The following is a 15,263-nucleotide window of genomic DNA, read 5'->3' on the forward strand; positions in this document are numbered from 1 at the left end:
TGTTCTTTCATCCATGCCGAGATGTCCGCCAGGCAGCCTGAGATCCGTGCAGCTACCGTTGGGTCATCTGGTTGAAAAGAGAGATAGAGCTGCGTGTCATCGGCGTAGCAGTGATAGGAGAAGCCATGTGCATGTATGATGGGACCCAGCGATGTAGTGTACGTGGAGAAGAGGAGGGGTCCAAGAACCGATCCCTGAGGAACTCCAGTGATCAGTTGATGTGGTTTGGATACCTCCCCTCCCCAGGTCACCCTGAAGGATCTACCGGTAAGATAGGATTCAAACCAGCGAAGTGGAATTCCAGTGACGCCCAGTGAAGAGAGTGTAGACAGGAGAATCTGATGATTGACAGTGTCAAAAGCAGCAGAGAGATCCAGCAGAATGAGGACTGACGATTTGGAATCAGCCTTTGCAGTTCGCAGGGCTTCAGTGACTGAGAGTAGCGCAGTCTCTGTTGAATGGCCACTCCTGAAACCTGACTGTTTAGCATCCAGCTTGTTGTACTGTGAAAGAAACCGCGAGAGCTGGTTGAAGACAGCTTGTTCGAGTGTTTTCCCTATGAATGGAAGGAGAGAGACAGGTCTGTAGTTATCTAAAAGAGAAGCATTTAATGTAGGTTTTTTGATCAGTGGGGTTACCCGAGCCTGCTTGCTGTGGGGAAGATGCCTGTGAGGAGAGATGTGTTGATAATGTGTGTGAGTGCCGGTAAGAGTGTGGGAGAGATTGTTTGGAGAAGATGTGAGGGGATCGGGTCGAGAGGACATGTTGTAGGATGGCTGGAGAGGAGAAGTTTGGATACTTCTGCCTCGGTGAGTTATAAGTAATAGTCTTGTTGGAAATGTTTCCCTATGTAAATATCTGTGAAAACAACTTTCTTATTTCTGAAAATGATTTGAACCACAGTCTCTAAGTTGAAAACAGAATAATTTAGCAATTAGTGTTGTATAACAGCAAATTAACAAATATGTTATTCAACTCACCTTCATAGCTGTACCAAATGCTAACTTCCTCTGAGGAGCAGAGTAACCTTCTCTCTGAAAAGACAGAGGACGTACAAGGCAATCCCACGATATAGAAAATAAAAACCGAAGCATACAAAAACATCATGATTGTTATTTTTTTGTGAATAAAACTAGTAGATAAATCTCTCTGAGTGAAATAACTAATAAATACTTGTCCGAAATTATTATAAAGTGTCAGAGTAATGCACTGCATTACTGTGAATCTTTGCCTTTAGACAGAGAGGTCACTGGATTTTTACCCTATAAATAGCACTGTGAGAATAAGGAACTACTATAAAATAGAAATCAGACCATAAAATAATATAATGAAACAAGCAAGGAATTTAGAGAGGGAGAGCAGATGGTAAGTATGAATTTTCATTTATTTACACTTTTGTTGCATCACAAATATACTGGATGACATGCCAGCCTGCCAATATTTAATACATTACAGTAGTCCATGATGATGAAAAGACATTTTGGTTGTCCACAAATACTGGACAGATTTAGCTTGGACAAGTTAACTTTTATCTGGTTTGTTCAGGTCATCTGTGTCGAAAGAGAAGGGCCGGTCGTAACCCATAAGGTGGTTGTAGTCGTGGGGCAGAGGAAAAAGCATTGGGTTAACCAGCATTGAGTGTTTCTTGGCATAAAAACTGGTGAACATCCGACTGACATTGGGAATAACGATATCGCTCTGATGGAACACAGTTCGTTTCTCCACTAGAAGAGCACTGTAAGTGACGGCTGTGTACATGTCTGTCTCCTTGTTGTGGTACAGACGCACTACATAGCCTTTGGTGATCAAGTGGAGGAGAACAGGAGTCAGAAATGTGAAGAAACCTATAATGCCACAAAACGCCACCTGCAGTGCCAAGCTGTTTACACCGATGCCTGTTTTCATGAGGACATATGGCATCACACAGAGACTAAACATGCTGCTGGAGTAGGAGAAAAACTTCACACCTACAACAAAAGAGCAAATTTAACTCATTAGATTATTTCAGGTGTTTTACAGGTATAAATGCTGTATGTTCTATATGCCAGGTAATTTACCAAGGACAGCTTTTCCCAGGCTGCCTGTGTAGATCAATTCTCCATCTTTGGGCTGGACTGGTAAGGGTTTATACCATCTAACAGCACAATATGGGAGGACCTACAAACATTGAAATCTATTAAGAGTAGCACTTCTGAATAAAAACACCTCTCAATAAAGTGTAGCTAAATTTTTTTTTTTTTCAGATTTTAAATGATTTTTTTTTTAATTGTTTAAATATTTTTTTCTTAAAAAAATGAATGCACTTGTATTTTAAAACAAAGTGCATTTTTAAAAGCTGCAAATGTTAAGCTTTGAGCACAATAAATACAATGTCATAATCATTTTTTTAATAAATAGGTCATGTGGATGTACATGTGGATTTACATTTTCTTACATTTGATATATTTTTACATTCTATGTTATATGTTTATACAGGACAGGACAATTTCATTTTTAAAATTATTTTATATATTAAAATTGGATAAATACAATGAATAAGTATAAAATAAAATAAAAACGTATTTGATGTTTTTTGGACCGGATCTGCGGATCTTTTTTTGGACCCTTCTCTGCTAATTCAAATGATGAAAACATAAATTAATAACAACCGGGTTTGTTTTTTTTTTTTGTCCAGTCAGTCATCCCGGTATGGATAGTCTACATAAACAATTGTACAGTGTACAGAAAGGTTAACATCAAATGGCATATTTGGTAGTCTTTTACTAGGTACCTTTTTTGCATGGACTTTCAAAAATGACCCTCGGATCTCATGCAGGAAATTTTCCTGCCTCCTTAAGAGTGGAGCATGAGTGTGGCAAATATTCCCATTGTTGTGTAATGTCGGACGAACAGCGAGTTGGAGGTTTCTGATGATCTGATGCTGGGTTTTTGACAGACGTCGAAACCCCTGCAAAATCCCAAGCTGATACATTTTATCACGTGGAGTTTTTCCACTTCCTCAGACAGCAGCAAGTCGACTAAACACCGGAAGCAGTTCGGTCTGCGAGCACACATGCAGTCCATCTAATGATGGGCTACTCAAAAACCTCACAGGTGTGAATAAGTATATATCGTACACATTACACTTGAAAGGCACTTCAACCGAAAACACACAATTCGGACGTGTTATTAATTATTAAAACATATTGAGGAGGACTCTTATTTTGTAATATCTATAACGGAAGCGCATTGATTCTCTGCCGAACAAATGTTTCCTGTTGTCAGCAGTGACAACAGAAGAAGCAGTTGCTAGAAGCTTATTCGGAGAGAAAACTGAAAAATTGCCCTAAGTGAGGTGAGACATTATATCGTGTATTTAATTATGACTATTTAATCTTGATCCGTGCGAATGCTGTCTACTTGAATATTTATGGGAAAATACGGTTTGTACGCTGTGCCTGAGCTAACTGCAAGTATTTATTGTAACTTAGTGCATGCATGGCCCAGACTTTCACAAGATTAGTGGAGCTGTTTTATTTTTGTGCCAAATGTCAATATAAATAACCGCTATTTTTTTTATTATTAAGTAGATTACATAGATATTTGGTTCTTGGCAAGCATTTTCATGAACATCTGTATGTGCTGTTACTAACGTTGCATTATATTTTTGTGGGGTTAATTTCTGTTCATTTAAAACTGTTAATTTCTCTCTTAATATTTCAGAGACTGGAAATAAGGGAAGGTGGTAAAAATGGGTAAGTTTTTTTTTTTTTTAAATCAAATTAATAAAGTACTTATCCTGGACCTAGCGAGTTTGTGTTATTGGGAGAATGAACCAAGTGGTATTTTTAAAATACATTTCTTAGATTAAAGGTTATAAATACAGCCCCCCCCCCCCCCCCCCCCCCCCCCCCGAATGATATTATGCTGGTGGCTTGAGCGTATGATCAAATTAATACATTTTAGACGGAGAAGAAAAAACCTATGGTGGCTGTGAAGGGCCAGATGCCATGTACGTGAAATTGATCTCCTCTGATGGCCATGAGTTTATTGTGAAGAGAGAACATGCTCTGACGTCTGGAACAATCAAAGCTATGCTTAGTGGTCCTGGTGAGTATTTGTTGAAAAATAAATGAATAACAGTGGAATACGTTCATTTAAATTACATCTATCAGTATTTTCTTATATTTTAAATGATTAGTGCTGCATTGTTTATTTAGTATTCTGTATTTTTTTATTATTGTTTTCGTGCTACTGTAAGATAGAGCCCTGCATTTCAGCCTGGGCCCCGACTTTTTTACGCCCTAAGGGCTGGGCTTCAGGCCATTTTTCACTTCATAGTTGAGACACGGATCGGGTTTTAGGCTTCTCCTTATTTTTATATTTGAGACATCCATCAATTAGTGATGAAAAAAATTGCAGCACTGGTGGAAATAACACAAGACCGTTCTACCGCAACTGTCAAGAGCGGCTCGACGATGTTTAGTGTCCAGCAGCAGCATGCTGTCGCAGGCGCATCTGAAGAGTTCTGCGCTCAAATGCACACAGTAGGCTAAAGCTTGCCGCAAAGCCCCAGCAAAAGTAATTACCATGAATGTGTCCAGGGGAAATAGTAAGGAGATATTTGAATTATTTACTTATAAACTAGTGTTTTCTTTGTCATTGTCACCAAGATGAAGTTGCCGATCCTGACTCGATCTCATTAGATACGCCTTTAGAGAGAAGTGCATCTTTATGGATTATGATTTTAATGAAAGAGTTTTTGTTTTCTATTTGTTTTATTTCATTAAGTAGTCATTTAAAGTTTTCTATAGATATTTTTATCATAATATATAATCACTTTGCCATTACATACAAAACTGAACTATGTTAATAGCGGAAACATAAGCTGTTTTGGGAGAAGGGGGGAAAAAAGACTTGGGTCGGGCTTGGGCCGGTAATTCTGATAAACTGTCGGACACGGGCCAGGCTTGGACCTGAGCATCTCGAGCCAGGGCCGAGCTAGGGCCTAAATTTGAGGCCCGTGCAGGGCTCTACTGTAATTGTTAAACAGTAGTTATTTCTTTAAATTTGATGTTTTATGTATTGTGTGTAATTTTTCTTTTTTTGTGTGTTTATCTTAATAAAGCATTAACGTGATAGTAACATAATTTTGTCTATTTTTCAGGCCAGTTTGCTGAGAATGAAACAAATGAGGTCAACTTTCGAGAGATTCCATCTCACGTTCTTTCTAAAGTGTGCATGTACTTTACATATAAAGTCCGCTATACTAATAGTTCAACAGAAATCCCAGAATTTCCTATTGCCCCAGAGATAGCGCTGGAGCTTCTGATGGCCGCAAACTTCTTAGATTGTTAAACATAAAAAAGAAACACCTCATATATACGTCTGGATGCAGAATAAATATGAAAAGCTAAATATTATTGGTTTATTTTATTGCTTTAATACATTTAGGTTTGCAAACAGAGATATGGTGTGCTGAATTAGAAGTATACCTGTATTTGGTCATTTGTTAATTTGTTAACCTGTAATTTTCCCCCTTTTTTTTTTTTTCTTCATTAGTGGATATCTAAGTTATTTTGATTTTACTTTTTATTATTTTAAGATTTTACCCAGTATTAACTTGATAATTTATGTATTGCAAAATAAAGATGCATGAAGTGATGCCCTCATATTAAATATTTTAATGACTAGAGTCAACCTGACAAACATGTAATTTTATTATGTATCTGTATGTGTTAAGTTAAAAATTCAGTTGAAATAGATTTGTTATACCTTTTCTGCATGTGGATACATCAGACAAAAGTCTTGTAATTGTCCGCAGTAGTCATTCATCAGTTGTTTAGTGAATAAAATATGTTCTTGAAAATATTTTGTTCATTTTATTCAGCTTTGTGGATTACATATGGGCACGTAACCCTGGGATAGTTTGTCTTAAATGAAAATTCTGTCATTTACTCAAGTTGTTCCAAACCTGTATGAATGTATTTCTTCTATAGAACTCAACAGAAGATATTTTGAAGAATGTGGGTAACCAAACAGACTTGTTGATTTTTTTTTCCTTAATGTTTTTCCATACTATGGAAGTCAATGGGGGCCAAGAAATGTTTGTTTTGGTAGGCAGTAAATGCTGACAAAATGTAAAAAAAAATTTGTGAACTATCACTTTAAATCAAACAGTGACTTCACTTATTAGGCACAAAATCCTAAAAAGAAGTCTCAGTTAACAGTTTAAATTTAATATTTCTTCTGTTCTCCATGGGGAACTTGGCATTTTGTTTGCTTTTTTGAAAGTAAATGACACCAAGTGATAATTCTAGCTAGGTTTACTATGATATTAAAGAAATATCCTGTAGATATAAATGATGAAATGGGAATCAATTTAAAAAAAACATATACATGTACATCTCAAAAAATTGAATATTGTGAAAAAGTTCATTGTAAAAGTTTCTTGTAGCTTATTTCAAAAAGTGAAACTTTCATACATTTTAGATTCATTACATGTAAAGTAAAACATTTCAAAAGTTTTTTTGTTTGTTTTAATTTTGATGATTAGAGCTTACAACTCATGAAAGTCAAAAATCAGTATCTCAAAATATTATATTTACATTTGAGTTTCATAAATGACCATCCCTACAATATAAATTCCGGGTATCTCTTGTTCTTTGAACCAACAATAATGAGGAAGACTGCTGACTTGGCAATGAACCAGAAGATGAACATTGACGCCCTCCACAAAGAGGGTAAGTCAGAGAGGGTCATTACTGAAAGGTGTGGCTGTTTACAGAGTGCTGTATCAAAGCATATTAAATGCAAAGTTGACTGGAAGGAAGAATTTGGGTAGGAAAAGGTGCACAAGCAACATGGATGACCGCAAGCTTGAGAATACTGTCAAGCAAAGCCGATTCAAACACTTGGGAGAGCTTCACAAGGAGTGAACTGAAGCTGGAGTCAGTGCATCAAGAGTCACCATGCTTAGACATCTTCAGGAAAAGGGCTACCAAGCCACTTCTGAACCAGAGACAACGTCAGAAGCGTCTTAACCTGGGCTGTAGAGAAAAAGAACTGGACTGTTGCTCAGTGGTCCAAAGTCCCCTTTTCAGATGAAAGTAAATTTTGCATTTCTTTTGGAAATCAAGGTCTGGAGGAAGAGTGGAGAGGCACAGAATCCATGTTGCGTGAAGTTTCCAGTCAGTGATGATTTGGGCTGCCATGTCATCTGCTGGTGTCGGTCCACTGTGTTTTCTGAAGTCCACAGTCAACGCAGCCATCTACCAGGAAATCTTAGAGCACTTCATGCTTCCTTCTGCTGACAAGCTTTATGGAGATGTTGATTTCATTTTCCAGCAGGACTTGGCACCTGCCCACACTGCCAAAGATACCAAACGCTGGTTCAATGACCATGGTGTTACTGTGCTTGATTGGCCAGCAAACTCGCCTGACCTGAACCCAATAGAGAATCTATGGGGTATTGTCAAGAGGAAGATGAGAGACACCAGACCCAACAATGCAGATGACCTGAAGGCCGCTATCAAAGCAACCTGGGCTTCCATTACACCTGAGCAGTGCCACGCCGCATTGATGCAGTAATTCATGCAAAAGGAGGCCCAACCAAGTATTGAGTGCATAGAAATTAACATACTTTTCAGAAGCCTGACATTTCTGTTTAAAATATCATTTTTTTTATTGATCTTATGTAATATTCAAATTTTGGGTTTTCATTATCTGTAAACCATAATCATCAAAATGTCAAGAAATAAAGGCTATAGAGTGAAATATTTCACTCTATGTGTAATGAATCTATATAATATATGAGTTTCACTTTCTGAAATGAGTGACAAAAAATATTGACCTTTTTCACGATATTCAATTTTTTTTAGATGTACCTGTATAGAGAGAGAGAGAGAGAATTAAATGTATAAAATATGACATTAAAACATTTAATGTTTTAAATATATAATTCATTATCGGTCAGTACAATGGTGTAATATTTTTTTTATATTTCCTTTAATGCTTTCATCATTCTACTGTTCACAATTAGCTGTGTTACTTGGCAGGGCCAACTTATTTAGCGGGGCACGTTGTCACAAAATGTCCATTAACTTTTTTTCTGCTATAACGGTGAAAATTAATTAATTGGAGGTATGTACCTATAGGAAATTGACTATTAAAAATAAATTCACCCTGAGTAATATTTACTGAAGAAAATCGTGTGGCAACAAGCGCAGTCTCCCTATTTAAATGATGCCTAATTCAGTTTAGTTAGCGTTCCAATACAATGGTTTTGTATTTTCTTACGTAAAAAGAGGATTTTTAGAGTACCTCGGCTAATATAAGTGGATGTTAGCATGTTCACCTGTAGTTCCTCCCCGTAAACATTGTTGCAAACTGTTTATGTTGTTGCATTGCGGTTCCGTGAAAACCCCTGATCAGACGTCATCCGGCCAATCGCCTCTCTACAGGGGCTTTCCATCATGGCGTCTATGCAGGTGAGTGTCTTCCTACAAACACAAGCAACTATTTTCGAATAACATTATAAATACGTTTTCACACATAGCTGTGACATGTACCGGATTTCGTCCAGTGTCCCTGCCAGTGCTAATCTGAACCCAGGACAGTCAGCTGTTTCATTTGTACACACATTTGTTTACTTTGTAAGCTAACGTTCAGTCAGTCTGACAGCCCAGCAAACTCTGTGCTGTCACATCACATACTGTTGTGGCGGTGGAAGAAGATACTTATAAAGAGATGTGAAACTGGAATTGTGTAGTAGATTTCTTCTGAAGCTGTAAATAATGGTGTTTAATCGCTAGCTTCTATAGCAACGCAACTCGTTTGTTTGACTAGCTCGCTGTTAGCAGTCTGTTTGCTAGTTGTATTTTTCCAGTACTTTTCGGACAATGGGATTTAATTAAATTTAAAAGTATACACTTTGTATTAAAATGATGAATTAGTGGTTTAGAATGATGTAATGAGAGCTGTCCTGTTTTTACTTTGAGTTATCCCTTAAATCAAGTTATTTTCACTTTTCAGAAGCGATTACAAAAGGAATTGTTGGCATTGCAAAGCGATCCACCTCCTGGAATGACACTTAATGAGAGAAGTGTGCAGGACACAATCACGGAGTAAGTTGTGAGATGTGTAAAGATGCAAGATCGAGCAGTCCACAGCTGAGGCTGGGATATATTTTGACAACTCTTTCCTTAAAGCTGGCATGACATGAAAATGCATGTATTTTCTAAGCACATGTAATAGATTTATTTGGGAACAATTCATTCATGCTTTATTTTTCAAATGTTTTTACCTCATAATGTTTAACCAGCATGTCAACTGGATCTTCCAGTGAAAATGACAGAAGTGTGAAGTATGTGGACTTCTCCAAAAATGTAATCATCTTAAACTCTGCCCGTTTACGCCCAGGATTATCTTCCTCCGATTTAGTTTCATTTACTCACTCTAATGTCATTGCAAACTTATGAGACTTCAATTCATCTTTGAAACACAAATGAAGATATATTTTAATGAAACCTGAGAGATTTCTGTCCATGTAACCAAAACTTTTACTAGAAAAAAAGTTTATAAAGAGATTGTAAAAGTCTTTTGAATAGACATGATCGCTTTTATAATTCACATATAAATATTGACACATACATAGAACACTTAAAAAGTAGTAAACAAATTATTAAATATATTTGCATTACATGCATGTTTTTATAAGCCTTTAAAATCATTAAATATTGGCCGAATGGACTTTGAGTGGAGGGGACAGAAATGCCCAGGTTTCATTAAAATAGCTTCAATAGTATTTTTAAGTGAACGATAGTCTCCAGATGGATGGATTTAGAACGGCATGAAGGGGAATAGTTTTCATTTCTGGGCAAACTAACTTTAAACTATTTAAGTTTCTGTACTGAATGGGTAAATAAGCAAGGCATCAATTATTGTACTCTTATATACACACACTTTTATGTTTGTCCAGGTGGTTTATAGATATGGAAGGTGCTCCAGGTACTCTCTATGAAGGAGAGAAGTTTCAGCTCCTCTTCAAATTCAGTAGTCGATATCCTTTTGATTCACCTCAGGTAAACTGTGAATCTTTTCAAATAGGTTTTTTTTTGTCTGTGTGAAAAAGCTGAATGCTTGTTGTTAAAATATGTTGTTTCCAGGTAATGTTCACTGGAGAGAATGTACCCGTCCATCCGCACGTCTATAGCAACGGTCACATCTGTTTATCTATTTTAACGGAGGACTGGTCACCAGCTCTGTCTGTGCAATCTGTTTGTTTAAGCATTATTAGCATGCTCTCAAGCTGCAAAGAAAAGGTAAAATTAAGCTTTAACCAAATTGGGGAAGGTTTATGAAATTAATTTATTACGGTTGTCTAATGAACTCTTTGCTTTTCAGCGACGTCCTCCGGATAACTCCTTTTATGTAAAGACATGTAATAAGAATCCAAAGAAAACCAAGTGGTGGTATCATGGTGAGTGTATCTTCTATAAAACTTATTTTCAAGCAAAGTATTTTACTGACCAAAGTTCAAATCACTTTGTTTGCTTTGCTCTCTCTGCATGCTAAATTCACATCTTTTTCTTTTGTTTTTCAGATGATACATGCTAGTATCTCCACCATTTTGATATATAAACAGACTTTTCCGAGTACATCAAGTACTTTATAATACAGTCTTTGGGTTAAGACTGAACCAGCAGACCCTGGAATGGTGATTTATTTAGGCGTATACTTCTGCTGACTGGAAAAAGTGCTTTAAAACTGCAGGAATGTAACCCACCCGGCAAGTATATTGTGATGGAAGCAAGATGTGGAGCTTTTTTTTTTTATGTTTGATTTACATTGTATTGTTTTCTTTCATAAGCCTCTAAAGGTTTGCACCGATTGTGCAATAATTACTTCAATGTGGGTTTGGAATAAAAGGAAAGTCAGTGCAAATCAGAAAACCAGCTACTATAATGGATCAATCATCAAAAGCAGAGACAGATGTCTATCCTTGCTTGGTTATGCACTTTGAAATTCGAACAGGGCACATTTTTACATATATTTTAGCTGTATATTTTAAAACCATAGTTTCTTTTAAAACGTAAGCCATTTTAAGTTGAATATTGTAGTTGGGTGTGGTGTATAGTACTATTCTGATAAATGTCATATTTACGGATGTGTACAGATTTGATGCAGGGTGTAGATCATATGACATGATCTTAAAGGGCATTTGGAATTACACAAATGTTTTATGGGTTAGGATTCAAGCACTGGTTTTATAGATAGACATTTTGTGTAGTTAAAACAAGAGATAACTTTACGCATAATCACTTTTTCTTTTATGTAAAGCTCGATCTAGTAATATTAAAATTGTATGTTTGATTTCATGATTTATCCTACTGTGCTGGGAAAGGTTCTTGTAAAACGATGACTTTTCCATGCCATTAGCATTAGAAAAAGTAAAATTTGTCTTCATTGTTTTGTTAAAACTTTATTTAACTTTATTTAAAAGACATGTTCTTATTAAAGTAATATATTTTGAAATGCTGTCATGTATTTCAATTAGACTACTTTATAAATGTATATTGTGTGGCTTCAAATATTGTTTGAGTTATGACGTTATCCTCAAAGCTGTAGGACTCTGGTGGTATACAAACAGTGTGTTTTATATAAGTCTGTTATGTCAATTACACACACCACCATTAATGCAAGTTTGTGATTGAATGCTGATCTGTCCACTAGAGGGAAGCACAGTAATGTAAATAGATATGCTACATTCACATTCATGTTTGTTGCAGGCATAGTAACAAACTACTGAACTAAACTACTGTTCATAGGTTTAGGGTTGGGTTTTTTTCATGCAAGGCTGCATTTATTTGATTAAAAAGTACAGTAAAAACTGATATTGTGAAAAATTATTACAATTTAAAATAACCGTTTTCTGTTTTAATACGTTTAAATATATCAATTTATTCCTGTGATGGCAAAGCTGTATTTTCAGCATCATTACTCCAGTCTTCAGTGTCACATGATCCTTCAGAAATCATTCTAATATGCTGATTTGTTGCTCAGGCAACTTATTTTTAATGTTGAGAACAGTTGTGCTGCTTAATGTTTGTGAAAGCTGTGATTCATTCATTTTCCGTTGTATAGAAAGTTACAATGTAAGTCACTTTTGAACAATTTAATGAAATGTTTGCTGAATGAAAGAAAACATGTTTGAATGGTAGTTTAAATCTTGGTGCTAGGTCAATTTCTGTTAGAACAATAATACTATATAATATTTGTAAAAAATGGTATCAGAACATTTAATATGTTAACAGTATTAAGGTATTAGTATTAAGGTTAAACCGTTAAATGGTAATAGCATAGTAATAGTGTAATTTTAGCACATTTTACCATGTATTTTTGTGTATTATATTGTTTTGAATGAGAAATGGAGGCCAGTAAAATTAGAGCCCGAATGAGTAACTGGAAAGACTATAGGTTATTCCAGATAACTATTTTCTTATTATTATAAAATTGTGAAGAATGATACAAGACGCTGTAACAGTAGTTACAAGGCGTCAGCAGGGGGAAACTAGTCATCAAGAATGAGTCTTATTATTTTTACAGTGTGTATAACTGTCTAGATGTAAGTTTTCTCAGTGAATCATCTATTGAAAATGAATAGCAGTGAGACATATTATAAAAAAAGTAGTCTGGAATGTTTATACTGATGTGATTTCAAAGTCCTCTGACTGATGAATAATACAATCATTGGAATTTTCTCCTCCGTCAGACGGAAATCCACTGGAGTATGAATGCCGTTGGATCTTCCTCATAGGATATGTGTTCTCTTGAAATGTGTCTGTGACATCACCGTTACGGCAATGTAATGGGACCATCCAAATGAGCATGGTGTGGGAGTGGGTGTCATTTCCTGGTAAAGGGAATGGGATTGACTGTATCAGTAATCTCATGCCTGTTCATTTTCAAGGAAGTTAACAGGCCAAGGCTACACCTATTAGTCAGAGGGTCTAGATTTGGGGGAGCCGCACGCAGGAAAGCTGTGGGCTTTTCTTGGCTCATTGTAATTGAGTTACCAAACCAACATTACTGAGATAACAGGGCAATGACGCAATGACTCTGATATAAACGGGAATTTAGTTTTTCCTTTTGATAAAACAATCTGCAAATATAAAAATGTGCAGAAAAGTTCAAGTTTAGTAATTTGATGATTACAAAACATAGCTGAAACTAAGAAAATAAGTTGTTTGGTAAAATTACCCGCTGTATATAAAGAGCTATAGAATGTATAATTGATAGAGGTTCAGATATATAACTTGCCAAATGTAAACTACAGTCTCTCTCAAAGCAATTCTTGGTGAAGCAAAATAATTGTCAGTGCATAATTAATAACTGATACTACAGATTCCAGTGAAAGCACATCACAAACACCTTACAATGGGCTGCTACACATCAACCGTTCTTTCTTTTATGCTGTCATCTCTAATGAGGAATATGCTGCATACTTTTTGAGTTTGTACAAGGGGCTCTTTATTGTTTGCTGGTATTTAGGCTGAAAGTGGAGTTATCTAATCCACAGACAGGCGTCACTTGTTGGCTTTTATTCACTGAGCTGTCAGTGTATGAACTGTTGGGTTTTTGTAAGGCAGTGCCATGAGTAACACTGGCTGCTTTCTTAATGATCTGTCTGAAGTAAGATTACATAGATGTCATTTTGATGATTTCAACACTTGTATATATACATATATTGTATATAAACATATATATGTAATGCAGAGCACCGCAAAGGTATGGATTAAAGGCCGAACTCGACTGTGAGCCCATTCCTGATTTGACTATCAGACTATTGAGAGGAATCCCATTTTCCCTCTGGCCAGGAACAAGCATTTGTATTTATAATCTGTTTTATGGCATTTGAATGTGATTCCCTCATTTTATCACTCCATTGATAAATATGCCTGATATTTCTCTCCTACAGTCACTGGTATTTCCGCAAGTGAGTGGGCAGGGAAAGACTCTGCATATCAGGCTTTACATAATGCAGTCACATCCTCTACTTCATACAATACATTCATTTTAAAGTGTAGGTGATAGGACAATTAGAGGGGCATAAATGACGTGTACATAAAATGAATAACATTGTAAACAAATATTGTAATTAATGAACAGATATAGATTTAAATCAGCATTTATTCATTTATTTAATTCTCTTTTTTCAGTAATGTTTTCTCTGCGTTAATTTTCCCAGAAATTGCACATTAAAAACAAGCCTCGTCCTTTCCCTAAGAAGCCCTATCATTCTGTTAAAACTTTTCAAGCATGTTCAGTTACATAATATTTTCAGATGTATTTTATACACATCTCATATCCTCACCTGACTATTCAGTTTATGTAGTTGAAAGCAGGGGTGGACTGGGGCCAAAAAGTGGCCCTGGACTTTTTGGCACAGAACGGCCCACCAAACCCGGTCCGCAACACACCACACCACAACATAAATGAGTGGCATATTCTTGACATTATAATTGGTCTTTTCTGGTGTATGACAAATAGTAAATAATTTTAAAGAATTTTTACAAGGGACAGTTTAATGTCACTAAAGTTAAATACCAATATTATCAGTCCATATGACACGATGCTCCGGTATTGTCTAGAACACTTGAATAGTGCAGAATGTGGACTGTTTTTATGGTACCTTTCTATTGGTCATATACAGTATTTGTCCTTTTGAAAGACATCTATTATTTCAAGGAATAGCGCTCCAATTGTGGAAAAAGAGTATACAAATTATTTTGATGATGAAAAATACAGTAAACAGTACTGTGAAATATATAATGCTACAATTTAAAATAGGTGTCTTCTATGTGAATATATAGTAAAATATGATTGATTCCTGTGATCAAAGCTGTATTTTTAGCATCATTACTCCAGTCTTCAGAGTCACATGATCCTTCAGAAATCATTCTAATATGCTGATTTGCTGCTCAAGAAACATTTCTGATTATTATGAATGTTGTAAACTCTTGTGCTGCTTAATTTTTTGGTGGAAAATGTGATACCATTCAGTCTTGGGTAAGATTAAAAAATATAAATTAATATTTTTCTTCAACAATGTTGAATTAATCAAAGATTATAGAATACAAAAAGTGACTTTGATTAAATTTATTTAAGTGGCAGTAAAGATATTTACACTTATTACAAAGTACTTATATTTCAAATAAATGCTGTTCTTTAACTGAGAACCATTATACCAATAATAAAACCATTATTAATAATTGATCACAAAT

The 15,263-nt window shown here is 35.7% G+C and overlaps 3 protein-coding genes across 3 annotated transcripts; 2 read left to right on the top strand and 1 right to left on the bottom strand.

The window, feature by feature from the left end:
• Positions 1 to 1,363: 1,363 nt before the first annotated feature.
• tmem70 (transmembrane protein 70) lies at positions 1,364 to 3,026 on the bottom strand. The gene is made up of 3 exons (XM_079379285.1): positions 2,771 to 3,026; positions 2,058 to 2,157; positions 1,364 to 1,967 (listed from the first exon to the last, which is right to left on the bottom strand). The coding sequence occupies exons 1-3, from the start codon at positions 2,969 to 2,971 to the stop codon at positions 1,522 to 1,524; spliced, it is 747 nt and encodes a 248-aa protein (XP_079235411.1). The 5' UTR covers positions 2,972 to 3,026; the 3' UTR covers positions 1,364 to 1,521.
• Positions 3,001 to 6,505, top strand: elocb (elongin C paralog b). Its single transcript, XM_079379286.1, has 4 exons — positions 3,001 to 3,334; positions 3,703 to 3,734; positions 3,946 to 4,089; positions 5,147 to 6,505. The coding sequence occupies exons 2-4, from the start codon at positions 3,731 to 3,733 to the stop codon at positions 5,335 to 5,337; spliced, it is 339 nt and encodes a 112-aa protein (XP_079235412.1). The 5' UTR covers positions 3,001 to 3,334; positions 3,703 to 3,730; the 3' UTR covers positions 5,338 to 6,505.
• Positions 6,506 to 8,229: 1,724 nt separating this feature from the next.
• On the top strand, positions 8,230 to 12,680 carry LOC306845518 (ubiquitin-conjugating enzyme E2 W-like). The gene is made up of 6 exons (XM_079378380.1): positions 8,230 to 8,468; positions 9,013 to 9,104; positions 9,959 to 10,061; positions 10,146 to 10,301; positions 10,384 to 10,459; positions 10,583 to 12,680. The coding sequence occupies exons 1-6, from the start codon at positions 8,454 to 8,456 to the stop codon at positions 10,594 to 10,596; spliced, it is 456 nt and encodes a 151-aa protein (XP_079234506.1). The 5' UTR covers positions 8,230 to 8,453; the 3' UTR covers positions 10,597 to 12,680.
• The last annotated feature ends 2,583 nt before the right edge of the window (positions 12,681 to 15,263 follow it).

Source organism: Barbus barbus (assembly GCF_936440315.1).
Source record: "Barbus barbus genome assembly, chromosome: 26".
Lineage (NCBI taxonomy): Eukaryota > Metazoa > Chordata > Actinopteri > Cypriniformes > Cyprinidae > Barbus > Barbus barbus.